This window comes from Mesoplodon densirostris, chromosome 19, assembly GCF_025265405.1.
Source record: "Mesoplodon densirostris isolate mMesDen1 chromosome 19, mMesDen1 primary haplotype, whole genome shotgun sequence".
Taxonomy (NCBI): domain Eukaryota; kingdom Metazoa; phylum Chordata; class Mammalia; order Artiodactyla; family Ziphiidae; genus Mesoplodon; species Mesoplodon densirostris.
In genome coordinates, this window is record NC_082679.1 from 51,509,911 (window position 1) to 51,530,522 (window position 20,612).

The following is a 20,612-nucleotide window of genomic DNA, read 5'->3' on the forward strand; positions in this document are numbered from 1 at the left end:
AAAAGGTTATATGCAGGATTAATTGGATTAACATGTGTAAAGTACTTAAGCACTGTGTAAGAATTAGGTATTATTGCATTTCTGTAAGGACTGAGTTTCTGTTGCTTGTAGATTAACTAAGATGAAAGTATTATTAAATTGGTATTTTTGAAAGTTAATTATATGCCATGTTTGACATTATTGACCAAATGTGAAAAGACGCCTGTAGTAACCTTATAACTTTTATATGTAAAACATGTCCATATTTGCCTTCATTGCCAAATTTGATAGGCGGTTTTAGAAACTCTTATTTGCTCTCATAACACATACCCTTTTTTTCCTTTTCATGGCTCTTATTCTCTTTTTCAGTTTTTTTCCCAGCTTTATTGAGATATAATTGTGTAAGTTAAAGATGTCCATCACACTGACTCGTCACACTTATCTGTTGCAAACTGATTCTCACTGTAGCATTAGTTAACACCTGCGTCCTATCACATACTTACCATTTCTTTTTCATTGAGAATATTTAAGATCTATTCTCTTAGCAACTTTCAAGTATATAATACATTGTTATTAACAATAGCCATCATGCTGTACATTAAATCTCCCCAACTTATTCATCTTATAGGTGGAAGTTTGTGCTCTTTGACCAACATCTCCCCATTTTTCCCACCCCTCAGACCCTGGTAACCACCATTCTAGTCTCTGTTCCTATGCATTCAGCTCTTTTTTAGCTTCCACATATGAGTGATACTGTACAATATTTGTCTTTCTCTAACTTATTTCACTTAGCCCTCAAGGTTTGTTTTTATTCTACTCTTCTATGTACCTTTTGATGTAAACTATGTTACATCATCTTTGGACTAAAGTGGATGTAATAAAAGGAGAGTATGGTGACTATATATAATGTTTTAAATGAATAATGCAGAGGTATTATCATTGGGTAATAATTTTTTTGCCTCTCTTTTTGAGCCTTTTAAGTATTCTAAATTTCAGCTTCATAGAATAGATTGCTGAACTCAAACTGCATTTTTGGTCTTTAGTAGCATATCTCTTGGGGATTTTTGAAGAAAAGTGTGGATGAACGTTCAAAATAAATTTGATAACTTTGGTTATCTCATGTGCAAAGATTGGGATCATAAGATCATGCAAAGACATCAATACATCCACTAGTGCTTGGTGTTCAAAGACAACATACCTGGGTCTTTGTTTCATTCCCACTGTAAATATCATAACTTTTTTTCCCTCCCCCCTGCAAGGCGTGCAATGGAATTGAGTTTTGCCCTGGTAAATGGGAATAATATTCGAGGCATGATGAAGGAATTGCTTTATTTTCTGGATTCATGTGAGCCAGAATTTAAAGCAGACTGTGCATCTGGAATCTTCCTTGCTGCAGAAAAGTAAGATTTAATTTTTATATTCATTGGTAAAAAATGCTTGGAACTTTTTGGAAAGCATCTTTAAAACATGGGGGAAATGTTGTAAACATGTTTAAACATGTAACATTTATTTCAGGCTTCCCATTAGAAATTAGGTTTGAGAAGGCCATTCTAGCCGGTATCTAATGTTAAGCATTATGCTAAGACCAAAATAATCCGACTTTTATAAAATCTCCTATTTTATCTGTTCTTTAACCTCTCATCTATGATGTCCTTTTGATGAAGAGAATAGAAAAGTTACAGCATCTGGATGGTGGTTCTGTGTAAAACTTTTAGGAAGAAGCACCTCAAGATTTTGGTAGTATGGTTGTTTCTCCTTTTTTCACTGTGAATTTAAGGGAGCAAGTTTCTAGTCCTGGTGTGCCTGGGTCTCGGAAGAGTCCCTTTTCTTCTTTCTTCTCTGTCCTCTCCTGTCCTGACTTTATGACGTATTTTCTGAAAAACTGGAGACACGAGTCCCCAGTTCTCAGCTCAGCAACTCCTATTGCATATTACGTGGAACATCTGAATTTGACTATGTACCATTTCATCACCCTTTGAAATGGGAATTGCTGCTAGTTTTGAAGGTGAAATGAGTCCAGATATAATCACTTAACCTGTGAACCTAAAAAATGCTGTAGGACAGGATTTTTGAAAGTCACTGAGCAGAGCTTAGTTTATAGGTTCCAGTGTTTTCACCTAGTGCCATTATTTTCTCAGGTATGCACCTTCCAAACGGTGGCATATAGACACAATTATGCGCGTTCTGACAACGGTAAGTAGTGTTCTTAAGTCAACATATACTAAGGGCTGGATGTGTCGATTAACGAGTCAGACAAAGCCCTTGTTCTCATGAAGCTTATGTTCTAGTGGGGGAGATAGGGAATTCGTGGGGAAATATGTAACACTCTCTTGTCAGGCAGGGGAAAATGCTATGAAAAATACTAAAGTAGCATATGGGACTATATTGATGGCAGAGGAGGATGGGATATGGGGCAGTGGGCCAGGTGTCTTAGGTAGAAGAGGGCAGGTCACTCAGAGGAGGTAACATTTGAGTAGAGAACTTGGTTAAATGAGGAGCTGTGCAAAGATTTGGGTGAAGAGTGTACAAATCAGAGGGAACAGTAAGTGTTTCAAAGCTCTAGGGTAGCAAACAAGCTTGACCTGTCTGGAGAGCATCAAGAAGGCCAGTGAAGCCAGTAGAGTGAGAGAGGCAGAGAATGGTAAGATTGATGCAGGGGCTAGATTCTATAAGGCCTCACAGGAGTTAGGATTTTATTTTGAATATGATAGGAAATCATTGGAAAGTCTTGAATGGCTAAATTCTGGATTTTAAATTATGATTTTATACAATATCCTTTCTTTGGTAGTCTTCCAGAATTTTGGAGCTTCTCAGTCGATCATTCAATTAATAGACAGGGATGAGAGATTTAAGAGTAAAAATGAAAATGTAGTGGCGTAACTATCTATGTCTAATTATGTCACCAGAAGTAAAAAACATTGACAAAGTTGACCACATTAAAATTTAAAACTTGTATCGCAGAAGGAAAAAAAATCTACAAAGTTAAAAGGCAGATGACAATTAGGGGAAAAACCATTGTAACATATGACAGTGTGTTAATATTTTTAATCTATAAATACTTTACAATTAATAGGAAAAAGTAAAACACTAAAGGAAAAACTGGCATTTGAACAGACATTTGACAAAAGAAGAAATGGCTAGTCAACATTGAAAAATACCCTTACTCTTAAAGAGATAGTAAATAAAATAAAAGTGAGGTGTCATTTTTCACTTGTCATACTTTTTAATCTAATTCCTAGTGCTAGTTAGAAAATAGAGAACAGGCAGTACTCTATTAATTCTGTTTTTAGAACTTTCTGTTGGAAAAATAAAAGGTCACTGTACAAAAATGTATATACAGAAGTGTTCATCCTAATCTTATTTATAATAGGGGAAAGCTGGAAACACCTAGGAGTCTCCAAATGGGCATGGGTTAAATAAATTATGAAACATCTGTAGGAGGGAATGATACCATTGAAATTTTTAAAATTTCAATTAAATAGTTTACCTACAATGAATTAATTTTGTAAAAGTTTAAAAGTCAGTATACTTAATTGGGAAATTATATTCTAACAAAAGATACGATGGTTTTTATAAGGCCCAAAAGAAGGGAAAAATTAGAGCTCCTGAAGAAAAATGTTTATCAAAATCAAAACCTTTTTAAAAAAAATTGCTCCAACTTTTCGGTTTTCCAATCAATTTATGTTCTCTTTTTATATGATAATATGATTTTTCTTCTTCAGCCTATTGATGTGCTAAGTTAAGTTAATTGATTTTTTAAAGAATTATTTATTTAATTGAAGTATAGTTGGCTTACATTAATTGAATTTTGAATGCTGAATCAGCCTTCCATATCAGGAATAAATCCCACATGGTTGTGACATATAGTTTTTTTAATGCATTATTGTTGTATTTGATTTTCTAATTTTTTAAAGGATATTTGCATCTGTGTTGATGAGAGATATTGGTCTATAGTTTTCTGTTCCTGATGTTTTCTTTGATCCATGTGTTATTTAGTAGTGTGTTTTTTTTTTTTTTTTTTTTTTGCGGTATGCGGGCCTCTCACTGTTGTGGCCTCTCCCATTGCGGAGCACAGGCTCTGGACGCGCAGGCTCAGCGGCCATGGCTCATGGGCCCAGCCGCTCCGCGGCATATGGGATCCTCCCAGACCGGGGCACGAACCCGTATCCCCTGCATCGGCAGGCAGACTCTCAACCACTGCGCCACCAGGGAGGCCCTAGTAGTGTGTTTTTTAATTTCCAAATATTTGGGGACTTTTCGGCCATCTTTATATTACTTATTTCTAGTTTAATTTTGCATGATTTCTATTTTATTTATTTATTTTAAAATATTTATTTTATTTATTTATTTTTATCTTGGGCTGCATTGGGTCTTCATTGTGGCACGCGGGATCTTTTTGTTGTGGCGCAGGGGCTCTTCATTGCGGAGCGTGGGCTTCTCTCTAGTTGTGGCACGGAGGCTTCTCTCTAGTTGTGACGTTTGGGTTTTTCTCTCTCTGGTTGTGGCGCGTGGGCTCTGTAGTTTGTGGTACTCAGGCTCTCTAGTTGAGGTGTTGTGTGGGCTCAGTAGTTGTGGTGCGTGGGCTTAGTTGCCACGCGGCATGTGGTATCTTAGTACCCCGACTAGGGATTGAACCCGTGTCCCCTGCATTGGAAGGCAGATTCTTTACCACTGGACCACCAGGGAAGTCCCTCTGTTCTTTTAAATATATTTTTAATGGCCCAGAATGTGATCTGTCTTGATGAATGTTCTGTGTGAGCTTGAGAAGAATGTGTATTCTGCTGTTGTTGAATGGCGTGGTCTATAAATGTAAATTAGATCATGTTGATGCTTTCTCTTATTTAAAACACTCTGCTTGTGCTTCCCTGGTGGCGCAGTGGTTAAGAATCTGCCTGCCAATTCAGGGGGACATGGGTTCGAGCCCTGGTCCAGGAAGATCCCACATGCCATGGAGCAGCTAAGCCCGCGAGCCACAACTACTGAAGCCCGCATACCACAACTACTGAAGCCCGTGCGCCTAGAGCCCAGGCTCTGCAACAAGAGAAGCCACCGCAATGAGCAGCCCGTGCACCGCAACGAAGAGTAGCCCCCCACTCGCTGCAACTGGAGAAAGCCGGCTCGCAGCAACAAAGACCCAATGCAGCCAAAAATTAACAAATAAATACAATAAATAAATTTATTTAAAAAATAAAAAATAATAAAACACACTCTGCTTTTTCCTATTAGGGAAGAATGTAAATATCTAAGTCACACCACTAATTACCTGCTTTTTAGCTTCTCACCTTTCCTTTTTGACCATTTCCCTAAACTTCCCCCTCTGTCTTTGTGTTTCTTAACAGGAGTGGGTATCCCAGCCACCTGGGATTTTTTCTTTGTCTTTTTCCTCTCTAAAGTACACATGGGTAGGCCTGGTCTCAGTCTTGTAAATCAGATCAACTCTTCTGTCCAGTAATGAGAGATTGACCAAGGTGGGCTGATATTAGGCACAGGTTCCACTGTTTGTAGGTCCTGTGCAGCCTGGTTATCATCATGCTCTGATAAGGCCAAAATTTAGTTTCCTCATAGGTTAAATAGCTGTATTTTGTTTTTGTGGTTGTAAATCTCAAGATTCTACTAGTTAAGAGCACAATAAAGAGATCAAGGTTTTCTTTTTTTTTTTTAAGTGTGGATAATTAAATACAAAATATTTCCTATTCCTGGGACTACTTATTGGTTCTATAATATTTATAAACTCTAGTTTTTAAAGGAGTATGAATAAACTCAGGTTTTTTATTTGTTTGTTTGCTTATTTATTTGGCTGCGTCGGGTCTTAGTTGCGGCACACAGGATCTTCTTGAGGCACTCGGGATCTTTCGTTGCGACGTGTGAGCTCTTCATTGTGGTGCAAGGGCTTCTCTCTAGTTGTGGTGTGCGGGTTTTCTCTCTCTAGTTGTGGCACGCAGGCTCCAGAGTGCGTGGGCTCTGTAGTTTGCAGCATGTGGGCTGTCTTGTTGAGGCGCATGGGCTTAGTTCTAAGCCCTGCAGCATGTGAGATCTTAGTTCCCCGACCAGGGATCGAACCCACATTCCCTGCATTGGAAGGCGGATTCTTTATCACTGGACCACCAAAGAAGTCCCCTAAACTCAGGTTTTTTAAAAGTTACTATTTATTTCGGTCTCGTCTTATTTAACAAGCCTTTTTGAACTGTTCGTGTACACTCCTCTCTCCGTCCCCCAGGGTAGCGTGACTACTATCGCTAGCTCATGTGATTTTAACATCTGTGTTGGTGAGTTGTGGGAAGGGAGAGGTGGTTGTAATTAAGTTCCCAGTGAATGTATTTCTTAAATTTTTGTAATCGTAGACCTTACCCGTTTTGAGTAGAGAAGGCCTTTCTTAAATTTTAAACCTTTTTTTTTTTTTTTTTTTTTTACTTTGGACGAACAGAAGTTTTTATTTTTTATAAAATCTTAAAACTTTAGAATATTCATTTAAATAAGACTTTAATGGGGGAGGGATAAATTGGGAGATTGGGATTGACATATACACACTACTATATATAAAATAGGTAACTAATAAGAACCTACTGTAGAGCATAGGGAACTGTACTCAATACTCTGAAATGGCCTGTATGGGAAAAGAATCTAAAAAAGGGTGGATATATGTGTATGTATAACTGATTCACTTTGCCGTACACCTGAAAGTAACACAACATTGTAAGTCAACTATACTCCAGTAAAAAAAAAAAAGACTTTGAAGTTTGAACTGCTTATGAACATGAGAATTGGAAACAACTTTATCTTTGAGGGTGTTTTGTAGTAGTCTCCTTTGAACAGCAACAATACTAGCTAACATTTCTTATTATTACTGTGTGTTTCTAGGGGTAACTGTCCACATTTCCTTTTAGGCAGGAAGCTATGTTCGTGATGATGCAGTTCCCAACTTGATCCAGTTAATAACCAATAGCGTGGAGATGCATGCCTATACTGTCCAGCGCTTGTACAAAGCAATTCTTGGTGATTATTCTCAGGTAAGTACTTTCACTTTTGGGGGAAAATTGCCCTTTATTTTCCTGATATGCTCTTACTACTGTCACTCTAGAGGTGCGTCAGTTTTGACCTTTATGGTTAGATGACCTGTGATTTGTATTAATCCTTTAAAGGACTGAAATCTTTGACAAACGGTGACTTTCTTTTGACAGCAACCTTTGGTTCAAGTAGCTGCCTGGTGTATAGGTGAATATGGAGATCTTCTTGTGTCTGGCCAATGTGAAGAGGAAGAGCCTATTCAGGTACCCTTTGTCACTCTTGGTTAAGGAGGGGAAGAACAATGTTTTTGGTTTTAAGAGAGTAGTGTTTAATGAGTTGAGATTGATACCTTGAAAACTTTTTAAAGAAGCAATTCCAGAATTACATTGGAAAACCTGCTGATTTTTGAGTTGGAACTTACTGGGCCATTGTGAGATATTAAAACTGCGTTTAGGACTTACCCCCATCCCAGCAGACTGACTTACATTGTTTCTCTTACCCTCTGACTGATAAGAAGAAATGAGAGTGTATCCATATTTCCATTTGCTCATTAAAGGACTGGATTTCAGAGGAGTTGTGGCAACAGCACTTTAACTCTGTGTATCTTTTTCCTTTCTTCGTCTCCTGCCTCTGAAAGTCATAAAATGCCTCTCAGCCCCCAGTGGGTATTTTCCATCCTTTTTACCTCCCTCCTACATGCTTCTGGTTGGTGGGTTAGGTTGTACAGTTACCCTGGCAAAGCACAGATTGTGTTAGAAGCTTTGGTAATGATGGCAGGATTGTCTTTTCTGGTGGCATCCTGTGACTTAATATCAGATGTAGATATTTACAGTTAAAATTCATCTTACATTGTCTTTTTTTTTTTTTCTGCACAGGTAACAGAGGATGAAGTGTTGGATATTTTAGAAAGTGTCCTAATCTCTAATATGTCCACCTCTGTGACACGAGGTTATGCCCTCACTGCCATTATGAAGCTTTCTACTCGATTCACCTGTACTGTAAAGTGAGTATGGAGAAAAAGTAGGGTGAACATGTTGTTTTGTAATTTTTAAAAACTTTATTATGGAAATTTCAAGCAAAAGCAAAAGTAGAATAGTAAAATCAATTGCATATACCTTTATTCCTCAATAACAATCATCATTTCATGGTTAATCCTTATTTTATCTATACTTTGCTCCCTGTCATCCCCCTATCCCACCATTGCTTATTTTGGAGGTAAAAAGTAATGTTTTTAAAATCAGGTTTCTGATGCCTGTTTTCTCTTTTAAAGTAGCGAACTTATTTTCCCATATAAGGGTTCTGGTTTATTATAATGTTTTGAGATGTCTGAATAGGAAGAAAATTGTGAAGGTTTTGGTGTTTAACTCTTTAAATTTTTGCTTTTTTTTTTTTTTTTTTTTTTTACTATTTTGACTAAAAGTCAATTCTTGGATCAGTCTCCCAGCCAAGCATATTTAAACTTAGTTCTCTTAGACCTTCTGCTTTAATTTTTAATGTTAAGCCTCGTGAAGAATGGTATTTTTTACTATTTAAATTGTGAAGTAGAAGAATTTGGTGTCAGGTAATGACCTTTTGTTGAAAGAAGTCTGATGCCATGACCCATTTGTTGATAAAAGCTTATTTTAAAGTTATTAAAGAAGAGAGTGAACACTATAAATTTATTCTTTTGTAGCAGATTAATAATCGGTACTTTTGTCTCGCAAATTTTAGGGTATGAGATATTTAACAGACAAAATCTAGCATTACAAATAGAATAAGTATGATGGTAATAAGTATGATGGTCTTGAGCTATATGTCAGATGAATGAACATAAAGGAAAAGTGTTTTGTTTTTGAAAAGTTATGTACATTAAGAAAAGAGCATTTCAAAATTTTAACCAGAAACCTCTGTTTCAAACATTATCCTCTCTGCTTGTTTATGGACTTTCTTTTGGGTATTTGAATTTGTTTGTCATTTTATCCCAAAGCCGAATTAAGAAAGTGGTTTCCATCTATGGAAGCAGCATTGATGTGGAGCTCCAGCAGAGGGCAGTAGAATATAATGCACTTTTTAAGAAATATGACCATATGAGGTAAGTAAAAGAAAGTAAACAATGCATGTGCCTCTTAGCATCTCAAACAAATTGTCATGATAAACCCATAAAGGAGATTCATCCCTCATTCTTTATTAGCCGGACTTCCAAACTCTGTTTAGTTCTAACTGCTTGGCCCCTTGTGTTTTGTCCATCTTCTATTCTGCCTAGCCTCTAAAGAAATAAGTGAACTATGTTCATTTAGTCCCCTTCTCACCTTTCTTTTGGTAGAGAAAGTTTGTTTCATTTTCCATTTTATTTGGTGAAGAAGTGGGAGTTGTTTTTTCTCAAGAGAATCGCATTCAGATATCATTACTATTAACATTTTGGTGTGCAGTGTCTTCTGTTATGCAGTATCTTTTTTTTTTTTTTTTGCGGTACGCCGGCCTCTCACTATTGTGGCCTCTCCCATTGCGGAGCACAGGCTCAGCGGCCATGGCTCACAGGCCCAGCCGCTCTGCGGCATATGGGATCTTCCCGGACCAGGGCACGAACCCGTGTCCCCTGCATTGGCAGGCGGACTGTCAACCACTGCGCCACCAGGGAAGCCCCAGTATCTTCTTGATTGGAAACTGCTAATACATACTTATTTGCCTTTCTTTCATTCCCATTTCTCTATCACTGAGAATTCCCAGTCTCTCGGGATTTAGAGGGACAGTTTGTCCATTCAGTGTTTCTTGCCTGCCCTTAATCCAGCCAGGAATTTAGGTCATGTATTCTTGTAATCCAGCTTCTATTTTAGTGTCTGTGTTGGGATGTGGGGAGGGGAGATGTCTCTACATGTTTGGCTCCAATATAGTTACAGTGATTGTTTTGGGTAGGGAAGCTAGGTTAACTGCCTAGAATTTAACCACTTCAGATTCTTTCAGGTCTGCCCTGCTTGAGAGAATGCCTGTCATGGAAAAAGTGACCACAAATGGCCCTACTGAGATTGTGCAAACAAATGGAGAGACAGAACCAGCTCCTCTAGAGACCAAGCCACCCCCCTCTGGGCCACAGCCCACCAGCCAGGTAGCTTTCCCTTGCTTATCTGGGGATCTTCATGATCTTATAGTTCCTTAGAACCTATCTCTTAGCTGATTGCCTTCAATGTTCCTGGATTGATTGATGGTTCTCTTCCTTATTTTTAAGTGTTGAAAGGGCTTTGCATCAGATACAGATTAGGCAATGACTAATGAATAAGATTTTATTTCCTTGTTTAGGCCAATGATTTATTGGATTTGTTGGGAGGAAATGACATAACACCTGTTATTCCAACTGCACCTACAAGCAAACCAGCTTCTGCTGGTGGAGAACTTCTTGATTTGCTGGGAGACATCAACCTTACAGGTGAGGCCAGACTAGAGTTATTTCATGCTTGGTTAGGGATAAGGGCCTTAGGGAAAAACTACACTGAACATAGCCTTTCTATCTAGCACATGAAACAGTTGAAGATGGGAGAGGCTAAGTGAAAAGCAAGAGTCTTCACAACATCTGGGATATGTTGCCATACTAATACTCTAGAGATAATTAATAGGGATTCCTTAAAGTCTAATTTTAAATTTTTTGGAGAGTAAATTACTCATAGCATTTTAAGATAGAAAGGACTGTCTCAGGTTAGAAAAGAAATACATCCCAAGAAATACATTACTTTTTCTAGGTTTCTTTCTACTCATGGTTAGTTTCCAAGAACTGTGGCCATTTGTAGAGAGTGGAGAGATGTCAACTTGTTTTCCTCCTTCCCTCTCTCTCCCTCTCTCTCTCTCCTTGGTATTAAAGCAAAGGAAGGAGAAAGTCATCCATGGTTATAATATTCAAACATAACTTTTCATTTGGGAATATCTTATCTTTATTTATATGTAGTAGACATTTGTAATTAATGTGTTCAGAGATATTGTGAACACAAGAGTTCAAGAGAGTCCAAGAGGGCTTCCCTGGTGGCACAGTAGTTAAGAATCCGCCTGCCAATGCAGGGGACATGGGTTCGAGCCCTGGTCCGGGAAGATCCCACATGCTGCAGAGCAACTACGCCCGTGCACCACAACTACTGAGCCTGCGCTCTAGAGCCCGCGAGCTACAACTATTGAACCCATGTGCCACAATTACTGAAGCCCGCATGCCTAGAGACCATGCTCCACAACAAGAGAAGCCATCGCAATGAGAAGCCTGCATACCGCAACAAAGAGTAGCCCCCACTCACCGCAACTAGAGAAAGCCCGCGTGCAGCAATGAAGACCCAACACAGCCAAAAATAAATAAATTAAATTAATAAATTTTTTTAAAAAAGAGTTCAAGAGTATCACTGTAGCATATAATTTCTATCTTAAGTGACTTCTTTAAAAGTATAATGGAGAGTTACAGCATACATGACCTTACGTAGAAAACAGCCATAGGATAAAGATGTTGAATGCTCACCTAGACTGGCTATCACAAGCTAAATCATTTTTTTCCTAACCTAGCAGCCTCCCAGAGCTTATGGTTTATATTTGTCTTAACAAAATTTCAAAATGTTACTTGTCATGTACTTAGAGCCATTTACAAATAGTCAATTTCAAATCTTGAGATGCCAAAGCTATCCTAGATATATGGAAAAACAAAAACAATCCCATGTTTAAAACATAGTGTATGGGGAATTCCCTGGCAGTCCAGTGGTTAGGACTATATGCGCTTTCACTGCTTAGGGCCTGGGTTCAGTCCCTGGTCAGGGAACTAGGATCCTGCAAGCTGTGCGGCATGGCCAAAACAAACAAACAAACCGTAGTGTACAGATGATATGCTTTATTTATTAACATAATAGCATTTCCATGTTAGTACATAATCTTACCAATTATAATTTTAAATGGTTGTCTAATATTTCATTAAGAAGTTTGAACCATTATTTATTCAATTCCTTACTATTGGGCATTTTGTTTGTTTCCATATTTTTCTTATCATAACTGATGCCTCAACAAATATCGTTATTACATAAATTTGTCCAAATTTATTTTGGGTTTACATTCTTAGGCTAAGTTAAGTTAGGCTTAATCTGTCTGAATCTGTTTAAAGTAAGAGGATAAATGCTTAACATCATAGGGTATTATGAGGAATAGTGACTTAGTATATGCATGACACATAGTAGGCATTTGGTAAATTATTTATCGTTTCCTCAGTGTATATGGCCATGAGTTTCACTGTATAGTCATAAATATTATCATCTTTTTAAAAAAGCCCTAACAGTTGAAAGATTGATGCTATCATTTTGTTAATTTTTTATTTTTTCAATCACGGGAATGTTTTATATTTATCCATATGTACATTATACATGAATTTCCTTTTCGTACATTCCTTTTGTATCCTTCAACTCATTTATCATGGGGTCTTAATGTTTTGTTTTTGTTCTGACTGACTTGTTTTTCTAGTGTTAAATGAAAAAGTAAAATGATAAAATGTTAAAAAGTCTAGATTTTCCTTTCCTTATTCATAATGAGTTTAAACACGTTTTCCCTTTTTTTTTTATTTTTAAGTAAAAAAATTTTGAGTTCTAGATTCTTCAAGCCATCATTACAGTCATATCATAATGCATAGTAATTTAAATCAGTAGAAAGTAGGAAATAAATTTAATATGAGCTTTTAGAGGAACTGGAGCAGTGAGTTTCTGTTGTTTCTCAAGACTACGTATTGTACCATTGCAGGAGAAAAAAAGCTAAAATTTGAGGGACTTAGGGACTCATGTTGCCTATGTGTCTTGGGTAACCTGTGATTTTTCCATGGGAACACGTTTCTAAAATTGTTTTGAAAATGGAAATTATGGGAAAAATACTAGATTAGATTTATAAAAACTAGGATAACTATATGAATATTTGTTTATATTCTTCATTGGTAATCTGCTTGACTGCACATCCTTTGGTGTGCACATTTGTTTTAGCTCTTTGTGCTTTGCTTAGCCATATGTATTTCTACCTTCCTTGCTAATTTTTAGTATGTGATTTTTTTTTCGAGTGTACTTGGGTATTATTTTTTTAAGCTAATTCAGCCTTTATTTCATTTTGTGAACTTTTTAAATGGTGTAAATTTCAGTTAATTTTATAAGTAGTTTGAAATCTATTTAAGCATAAAATGCATTCTCTTTCTTTTGCTGAATTTTCTTATGCCTCTTCTTAGAATCTTGATTTCTGTCAGTTCATGGTCATGTTCTATCCCTGGCCCTCCTTAACTTGTTCTTATTTGGAAGGATCAAATAAGTATGATAATCTGATGATTTCTTTCCCCCACTCCACACCACCTCTCTCAATGTGTGTGTGTGTGTTAAAATTAATAAATGCCTTGATCTACTTAGCTTGTAAAATAAAATGTTACCAAGAGAGTTGACATTCCCTATGTACTGCCCCCTTATCTCCTTCCTCTTGATCCCAGAGGTAACTACTATCTATTCTAAAATAGTGTTAGCTTTGGTGTTTACCATTCATGTGTATTTCTAGAATGATACAGTGTGTAGTATTGTTTTGCCATTTTTTGCCTTTCCAGAACTGGTGTCCAACTGCATGTGTACTTTTTTTTATACCTTTTTTTGCTAAACATTGTATTTGTGAATAATCCATGTTAAGTGCATTTCTAGTGCATTCACATTTTTTTTTTTTTTTTTTTTTTTTTTTTGCTGTACGCGGGCCTCTCACTGCTGTGGCCTCTCCCGTTGCGGAGCACAGGCTCCGGACACACAGGCTCCGCGGCCATGGCTCGCGGGCCCAGCCGCTCCGCGGCATGTGGGATCCTCCGGGATCGGGGCACGAACCCGTGTCCCCTGCATCGGCAGGCGGACTCTCAACCACTGCGCCACCAGGGAGGCCCGCATTCACATTTTTACTGCTGTTTATGTATAGTATTTTATTTTGTCAGTGTACCACAATTTACTTACCCATTATTTTATTTTATTTTTTTTGCGGTATGTGGGCCTCTCACTGTTGTGGCCTCTCCCGTTGCGGAGCACAGGCTCCGGACGCGCAGGCTCAGTGGCCATGGCTCACGGGCCCAGCTGCTCCGCGGCATGTGGGATCTTCCCAGACCGGGGCATGAACCCGTGTCCCCTGCATCGGCAGGCGGACTCTCAACCACTGCGCCACCAGGGAAGCCCTACTTACCCATTATTTTGATGATGGACATTTTGTTTCCAGAATTTCATTGTTAGAAATTATCTTGCTATGCACACTTTTTGTAACGTCTCCCTGTGTAAATATGCAAGAATTAATCAAAGCATTCCTTCTTTTGTGAAATGCTTGTTCATTTCTCTTACCACTTTTAAATTAGGTTAACTTTTTTCCTTATTGATTTGTAAAAGATATTTATAGTTCTAGGTGCTCATCCGTTTGTTATTTTGTAGCATACATTTTCTTCTGCCTTTGATCTTTTTTTTTTTTTTGCGGTATGCGGGCCTCTCACTGTTGTGGCCTCTCCCGTTGGGGAGCACAGGCTCTGGACGCACAGGCTCAGCGGCCATGGCTCACGGGCCCAGCCGCTCTGCGGCATGTGGGATCTTCCCGGACCGGGGCATGAACCCATGTCCCCTGCATCGGCAGGCAGACTCTCAACCACTGCGCCACTAGGGAAGCCCTGGTCTTTTTTTTTATGGTATTTTTTAATGAACAGAAGTTATTCATTTTAAAGTATTTGAATTTTTAGTTATTTTTATGGTTTATGATTTTTGCATCTTGTTTAAGGCATCCTTCCCTTAATTTGAGATCATGATATTTTTCTTCCATATTTTCTTGGTGAGATTTGTCATTCTGGCTAAGATTGACCTAACTTTGGGATGTTTCATTTAGGTGCTCCAGCTGCTGCTCCCGCCCCTGCCTCAGTCCCACAGATATCCCAGCCCCCCTTCTTGTTGGATGGGCTTTCATCACAGCCTCTCTTCAATGACATTGCTACAGGTACGATCACTGGTGTTACCGTCATTTTTAGCAATGAGAGGTAGTTGTTGAAGAAAGGAAGTAATAATTTTGCAAGCATTAGGCTGACTACAATTAGACTGATCTCCCTGTGCTTTCGCAGGCATCCCCTCCATCACAGCATACAGTAAGAATGGCTTGAAGATAGAATTCACCTTTGAACGGTCAAACACCAACCCCAGTGTCACAGTGATAACGATACAGGCCTCCAACAGCACAGAGCTGGACATGACGGACTTTGTTTTCCAGGCTGCAGTACCAAAGGTACTATAATTGTCTTCTTGGCCTTTTTCCTTGAATTAAAAATTGGCTGATTATTTTTTTATGTATTTGGTAAGGGATATATTTTAATGTTCAGAGATTAAACTAAGTTTGCAGATTTAACTCAAACTAACAGTAATGTAACTATTATGGTTCATTAAAGCATGTCATTTTTTTTTTTAACTAAGCATGTCATTTTTAATGAATACTTTCGGCTTAGTCAAAAATATTCTTGCAGTTAGTATTGTAGGATAAAGGAAGGGCAGCCTAATAGCGACAGAGCAGAATTCTACAAGGTGATTCATGAATGCTCAGGGCACTGAGGATAGGTTGGGGTTCAGCAGTACAGTGGTAAAGACCTAAAAAACACAAATTTAACATGGAATTAAAGTTCAATCAAGATGAGAGACTTCATGTATTTGATATTCTCTTCTAGTCACTGGATCAGAATTAAAAGTTTTTGCCTCTTGATAATGTGAGAGAAACATTCCTCCTTCATTAACATCTAGTTTACTATTGATGCAATGACTGCTTGTTTTTTTTTTTTTTTTTTTTTTTGCTGTACGCGGGCCTCTCACTGCTGTGGCCTCTCCCGTTGCGGAGCACAGGCTCCGGACACACAGGCCCCGCGGCCATGGCTCGCGGGCCCAGCCGCTCCGCGGCATGTGGGATCCTCCGGGATCGGGGCACGAACCCGTGTCCCCTGCATCGGCAGGCGGACTCTCAACCACTGCGCCACCAGGGAGGCCCATTGTTTTTGTAAATTGAAGTTTTGTTTATACCAAATCTTAGTTTAAGGAGTGTTTATGTTCATCATTGAATAATGAAAAGTTTTGAAAAAGGAAAACGTAGAATGAGGAGTGGGCAAAATTTTTCTGTAAAAGACGAGATAGTAAGTATTTTAGGCTATATGCTGTCATAGTGCCCAAACTGTCATGGGCGATATATAAAGGTGGTGGCTCTGTTCCAATAAACCACTTGCAGAAAGAGGTGTCAGTTCATGCTTGGCCCATGGAGCATATTTTACCAACCCCTGGGATAGATTAGGCTAATCTGATCTTTTCAGTGACATGTGAAGTATGACATTCAGACAACACAATTTTGGAAATTGAAGACCTTTTACTTGTGGTTACTGCTGACTTTGCAACCTTCTTTACTTGGATTTTTAGGAGTCAGAATAATGTAGATGTTTTAGAAGCATTAGAGTTAGTGGTTTCAATACTAGTTGTATGACATTAAGCAGGTTACTTAATCTCTATGCCTCAGTTTCTTCATTTGCAAAGGGGGTGTGTCATCATGATATCTACGTCATAGGGTTCCTTTGAGGAATAAATGAGTTTTATGTGCCAGGTACTGTTGTAAGCACTTTTCATATGTTCGGTGCTCAGTAAATGTTAGCTGCTACAACTTAGAGTTTTATACTTATTATTTTACACTGCTGTTCTAGCAACATACCGTCTCTGCTTTAAAGTATGGCCTTCTTCTTGGTGTTGTACTATACAATGCCTATTTGCATATCATGCTGTATCTTGAACTTCAAAACGTTGTATTTCGTAGATTCTACTAATACTATTTTTACTTTTTGTTATTTCTGAAATTGAGGTACATTTTAAAATTGATACCCTTGTCATAGTTTCATTGGCAGCCTATTTTCTTTCTCAGTGGTATATAAAATAATGGTGTGAATTACAATTGATGCCATCTAACATTTAATGAAATAAATGTAAATAAATGAATAATATTTTAGCTTACATAATTTATCTTGACAGTAGACTTATGAATAAGTCCCAAAGTAATAAACCTGTGCATTGAGATTAAATTTCTGCTTTTGTAATTTTGGGCCTTAGAGAAGACCTAGACCCACGAACCTCCTTCCCTCCTTTCTTCCTTCCCTCCCTCTCTTTCTCTCCCCTTTGCCCTTCTCTCTTTTCTCTCCCTCCGTCCCTTTCTTTTTCTCTCTCCCTCTTCTCTTCTTTCTCTTTCTGTCTCTCTCATTCTCCTCTCTCTCTAATATTTTAGGAGACTAAACTTTCAAGAAAAATTTTTTTATCCTAGTCTGTAAAATAGCTACATACGTACTATATTGTGCTAACTATGACTTACCTATCTTGCTCATAGCACTTTTATCTCTCTTCCCTGTAAACAAACAAACAAAATCCACCAGTACTCAATAAATTATGGTGTTTGGCTTTTCCAGGTCTTTTGCTGTATGGGTTAGTTCTGCACATAATTTTTCTGTTAGGGCTTTGTGTCCCCAGTGTAGAGATCCTGATGTTTTCCACATACGTATTAACAAGCTGGCTTTTTTCAGCTTTTCCTTCACCTCTGTCCTGTAGGAGTAACCCTTGACACCTTCCAGATTATATAGGCTTTAGAAAACAAAGGTTCAAGTCTCTGATCCCAACCGTCCAGATACACAAAAGTTTGAAGGCGTGTAGTTGGTGACTAGTGTGCTGGTTTACTATTTTTAGAAAGCTTTTCATTTCTTTCTAGTTTTTTTTAACCACAGGTACCCGTTTTTTTTTTGTTGCTGTTGTTTGTTTTGTTTTGTTTTTTTACGTACATAGTTGATCAGTTACTATTAAGTGAGGTCGCCAGAACAAGAATTGGTTACTTTTTGAAAAGTGGTAGGCTAAAGTTGCTTCTACCAGGAAGGAAAGAGTAGCTCATTGCTAGAAACAATGGCGTTTTATAAATGCCATGAAGTGATAGCCCACATGCTGTGAATTGCTGATATCTGAAAAACAAATAGAATTTAGTAGTAGGTAAATCTGGTAATTGAACCATCATCTGCGTGTCTGACTGTATTTGTTGACATCTCTGACATAGTGTTAAGTGTATTTTTCTGAAGAGTGCCCTTTGTTCCCCCCAGACATTCCAGCTGCAGCTTCTGTCTCCTAGCAGCAGCATCGTCCCAGCATTTAATACGGGGACCATCACACAAGTCATTAAAGTTCTGAACCCACAGAAGGTGAGTAGCACATTTGAAGACATTATCCAAGCAAGGTGTAAGCATATTCCCTGAAATAAAATTTGCTTTGTTTCTCAAAGGTTTTTCTGACTCACAGCAGAAAAGAAATCTTTTAAAATGTCTGGTCTAACCTCCTTGTTCTTTTGTAGATAATAAGTGAAGCCCAGATACACAAAATGGTTTAGTGGCATCTTATTAAAATGTACACTTAGAGGACTTCCCCATGGTCCAGTGGTTAAGACTTCACCTTCCAATGCAGGGGGTGTGGGTTTGATCCCTGGTCGGGGAGCTAAGATCCCACATGCCTCGTGGCCAAAAAACCAAAACGTAAAACAGAAGCAATATTATAACAAATTCAATAAAGACTTTAAAAATGGTCCACATCAAAAAAAAAATCTTTAAAATGCACATTTAAAGATTTCTCTATTTAGAGGCTTAAAAGTCTAGTTTTTTGCATGGGGAGGGTGACAAAGCAACCAGTATATCTGAATGTAGAGCATAAGGTGAGTACGTTTACCTCATTTTTCTAGAAAATTGGATACAAGTGTTGAATCTTTGAGAAAAGCACTTAGCAAATGTTACTGTGAAAATGCTCCTGAGTGGTTCTGTCCTGTTAATGTGGTTCTAGAATTGAAGCCAACAGTGAGTTCTGGAGATGCATTTTCTCTACTTGACTGCATGATGTTGGCTAATAGCTAGAGTACTAGGTGGTTTTTGTTGTTGTTTTTTGCCTGTGTTTCATTTTTAAGAGAGTTCTGCTTTAAAATAATATGTGTTTTCTAAGATTAAAAGTCTATTTGTAGGGCCTCCCTGGTGGCGCAGTGGTTGAGAGTCCGCCTGCCGATGCAGGGGATACGGGTTCGTGCCCCGATCTGGGAGGATCCCATATGCCGCGGAGCGGCTGGGCCCGTGAGCCATGGCCGCTGGGCCTGCGCATCCGGAGCCTGTGCTCCGCAACGGGAGAGGCCACAACAGTGAGAGGCCCGCATACCGCAAAAAGGAAAAAAAAAAAAAAAAAAAGTCTATTTGTAGACTGTACAGATTCTAAAGATTTTATTTCAGTGTGTAATTTTTTATTCTCTTTTCTTCTCACAGCAACAGCTGCGAATGCGGATCAAGCTCACATATAATCACAAGGGCTCAGCAATGCAAGATCTAGCAGAGGTGAACAACTTTCCCCCTCAGTCCTGGCAATGAGGGTCCAGCACCATTCTCATTCTTATCCCACTCAATCAAAGGAACTCTGGGAAGGAGATTGTGATCGCTGCAAGTCCCCCCCAACTGTACCATGGGCATGAGGAGCTGAAGAGGACTGTTGAGGAGGATTTTCCTAAAGTTATTGCTGACCTTGAAGCGTTGTTAAAGACTAACCTCCTCTCCTCCACTGTTGAGGCCGGCTGCTTCTGGAGGCTACTTTGCACTCTTCCTCCTCCTCTCCTTTTTCTGCACTTCTCCACCCCTCCTACATTTACAGCCAGAATCAACATTCCCTGAGCCCCTGAGGAAATAAGCAGCTGGTCTGGAGGAGAGGACTGGAATTCATGGCAAGAAGACACTCACTCTGTCTCTGCAGCAAAGAGTTGCCCCTTCTTTTTACTGTGTTTCTCTGTGGACTGGGCGAGGTGGGGTATTTACTCCTCACTAGCTGGGTTACCACCTTCAGGCGCTTTTTACATCTGGCATATAGAACGGAAATGTAACAGTGGACATGAGGGAGCCTTGCCTTTTTCTACTGGTTCCCCCAATGTTTGAAAGAGGCATTAGGCTCCTGGTAGCCTTTTCTGTGCATTACTGTATACACACAGACACACACATGTATGTATGTTTGTTACCAAGAACTGGTCAGACCTTGAAAGGTTATTTGTAAACACTGGACAGATGCAGTTAAAAAGAGCTTTTGTTTAGATTTGGCATGAAGGATATGGTGCTCTATTTGTAATAGAAACTTCAAAGGCTCTTCCAGCCCCCCTTTATCTGCATTCTTTAGCTGTAGTCATGAGTACTCTCCATGATTTTAAAAATTGATTCCCCTTAAAGTGCAAAGTGGACAATTTACAAAAGCTATATTAATAGTTATTAATGCCCCTATTCCCACTACAAATTTTAAAGTTTCTCCCAAACCCATAACTTGCCTGAACTATGGTAAATGGGTGGAAAGAGGAGTCTGCCACTTTTAAAGTACAGACTCCTTAACGAAAGCACCTTTGCCCACAGGAAGAGTGAGTATCTGACTCACTCCAGAGCCTATTGGAGTCATCTTCTCCATTACTCCAAATCTCCCTTTTTATTTCCTGAGCCTGGCTTGGACCTTGGCATTCCGTTTGAATTCCTTCTTCTAACTGGAACATTTGTGTTGTATCTGTAACACTGGCACTGAAATAAAGACCACGCAGTTAAAGAAATCTTTCCTATATCGTACTTTATG

The 20,612-nt window shown here is 38.7% G+C and overlaps 1 protein-coding gene across 1 annotated transcript in view; it reads left to right on the top strand.

Moving 5' to 3' along the window:
- Nucleotides 1-20,589, top strand: part of AP1G1 (adaptor related protein complex 1 subunit gamma 1) — an 80,861-nt gene extending 60,272 nt beyond the window's left edge. The window contains exons 12-23 of the mRNA XM_060083257.1: nt 1,239-1,379; nt 2,118-2,172; nt 6,864-6,986; nt 7,158-7,247; nt 7,860-7,987; nt 8,951-9,055; nt 9,925-10,066; nt 10,258-10,384; nt 14,830-14,937; nt 15,059-15,219; nt 18,089-18,187; nt 19,283-20,589. Of these exons, the coding sequence (XP_059939240.1) occupies nt 1,239-1,379; nt 2,118-2,172; nt 6,864-6,986; nt 7,158-7,247; nt 7,860-7,987; nt 8,951-9,055; nt 9,925-10,066; nt 10,258-10,384; nt 14,830-14,937; nt 15,059-15,219; nt 18,089-18,187; nt 19,283-19,384 (1,381 nt within the window). The 3' untranslated portion in view covers nt 19,385-20,589. The remainder of the gene's footprint in view (nt 1-1,238; nt 1,380-2,117; nt 2,173-6,863; nt 6,987-7,157; nt 7,248-7,859; nt 7,988-8,950; nt 9,056-9,924; nt 10,067-10,257; nt 10,385-14,829; nt 14,938-15,058; nt 15,220-18,088; nt 18,188-19,282) is intronic.
- Nucleotides 20,590-20,612: the final 23 nt, after the last annotated feature.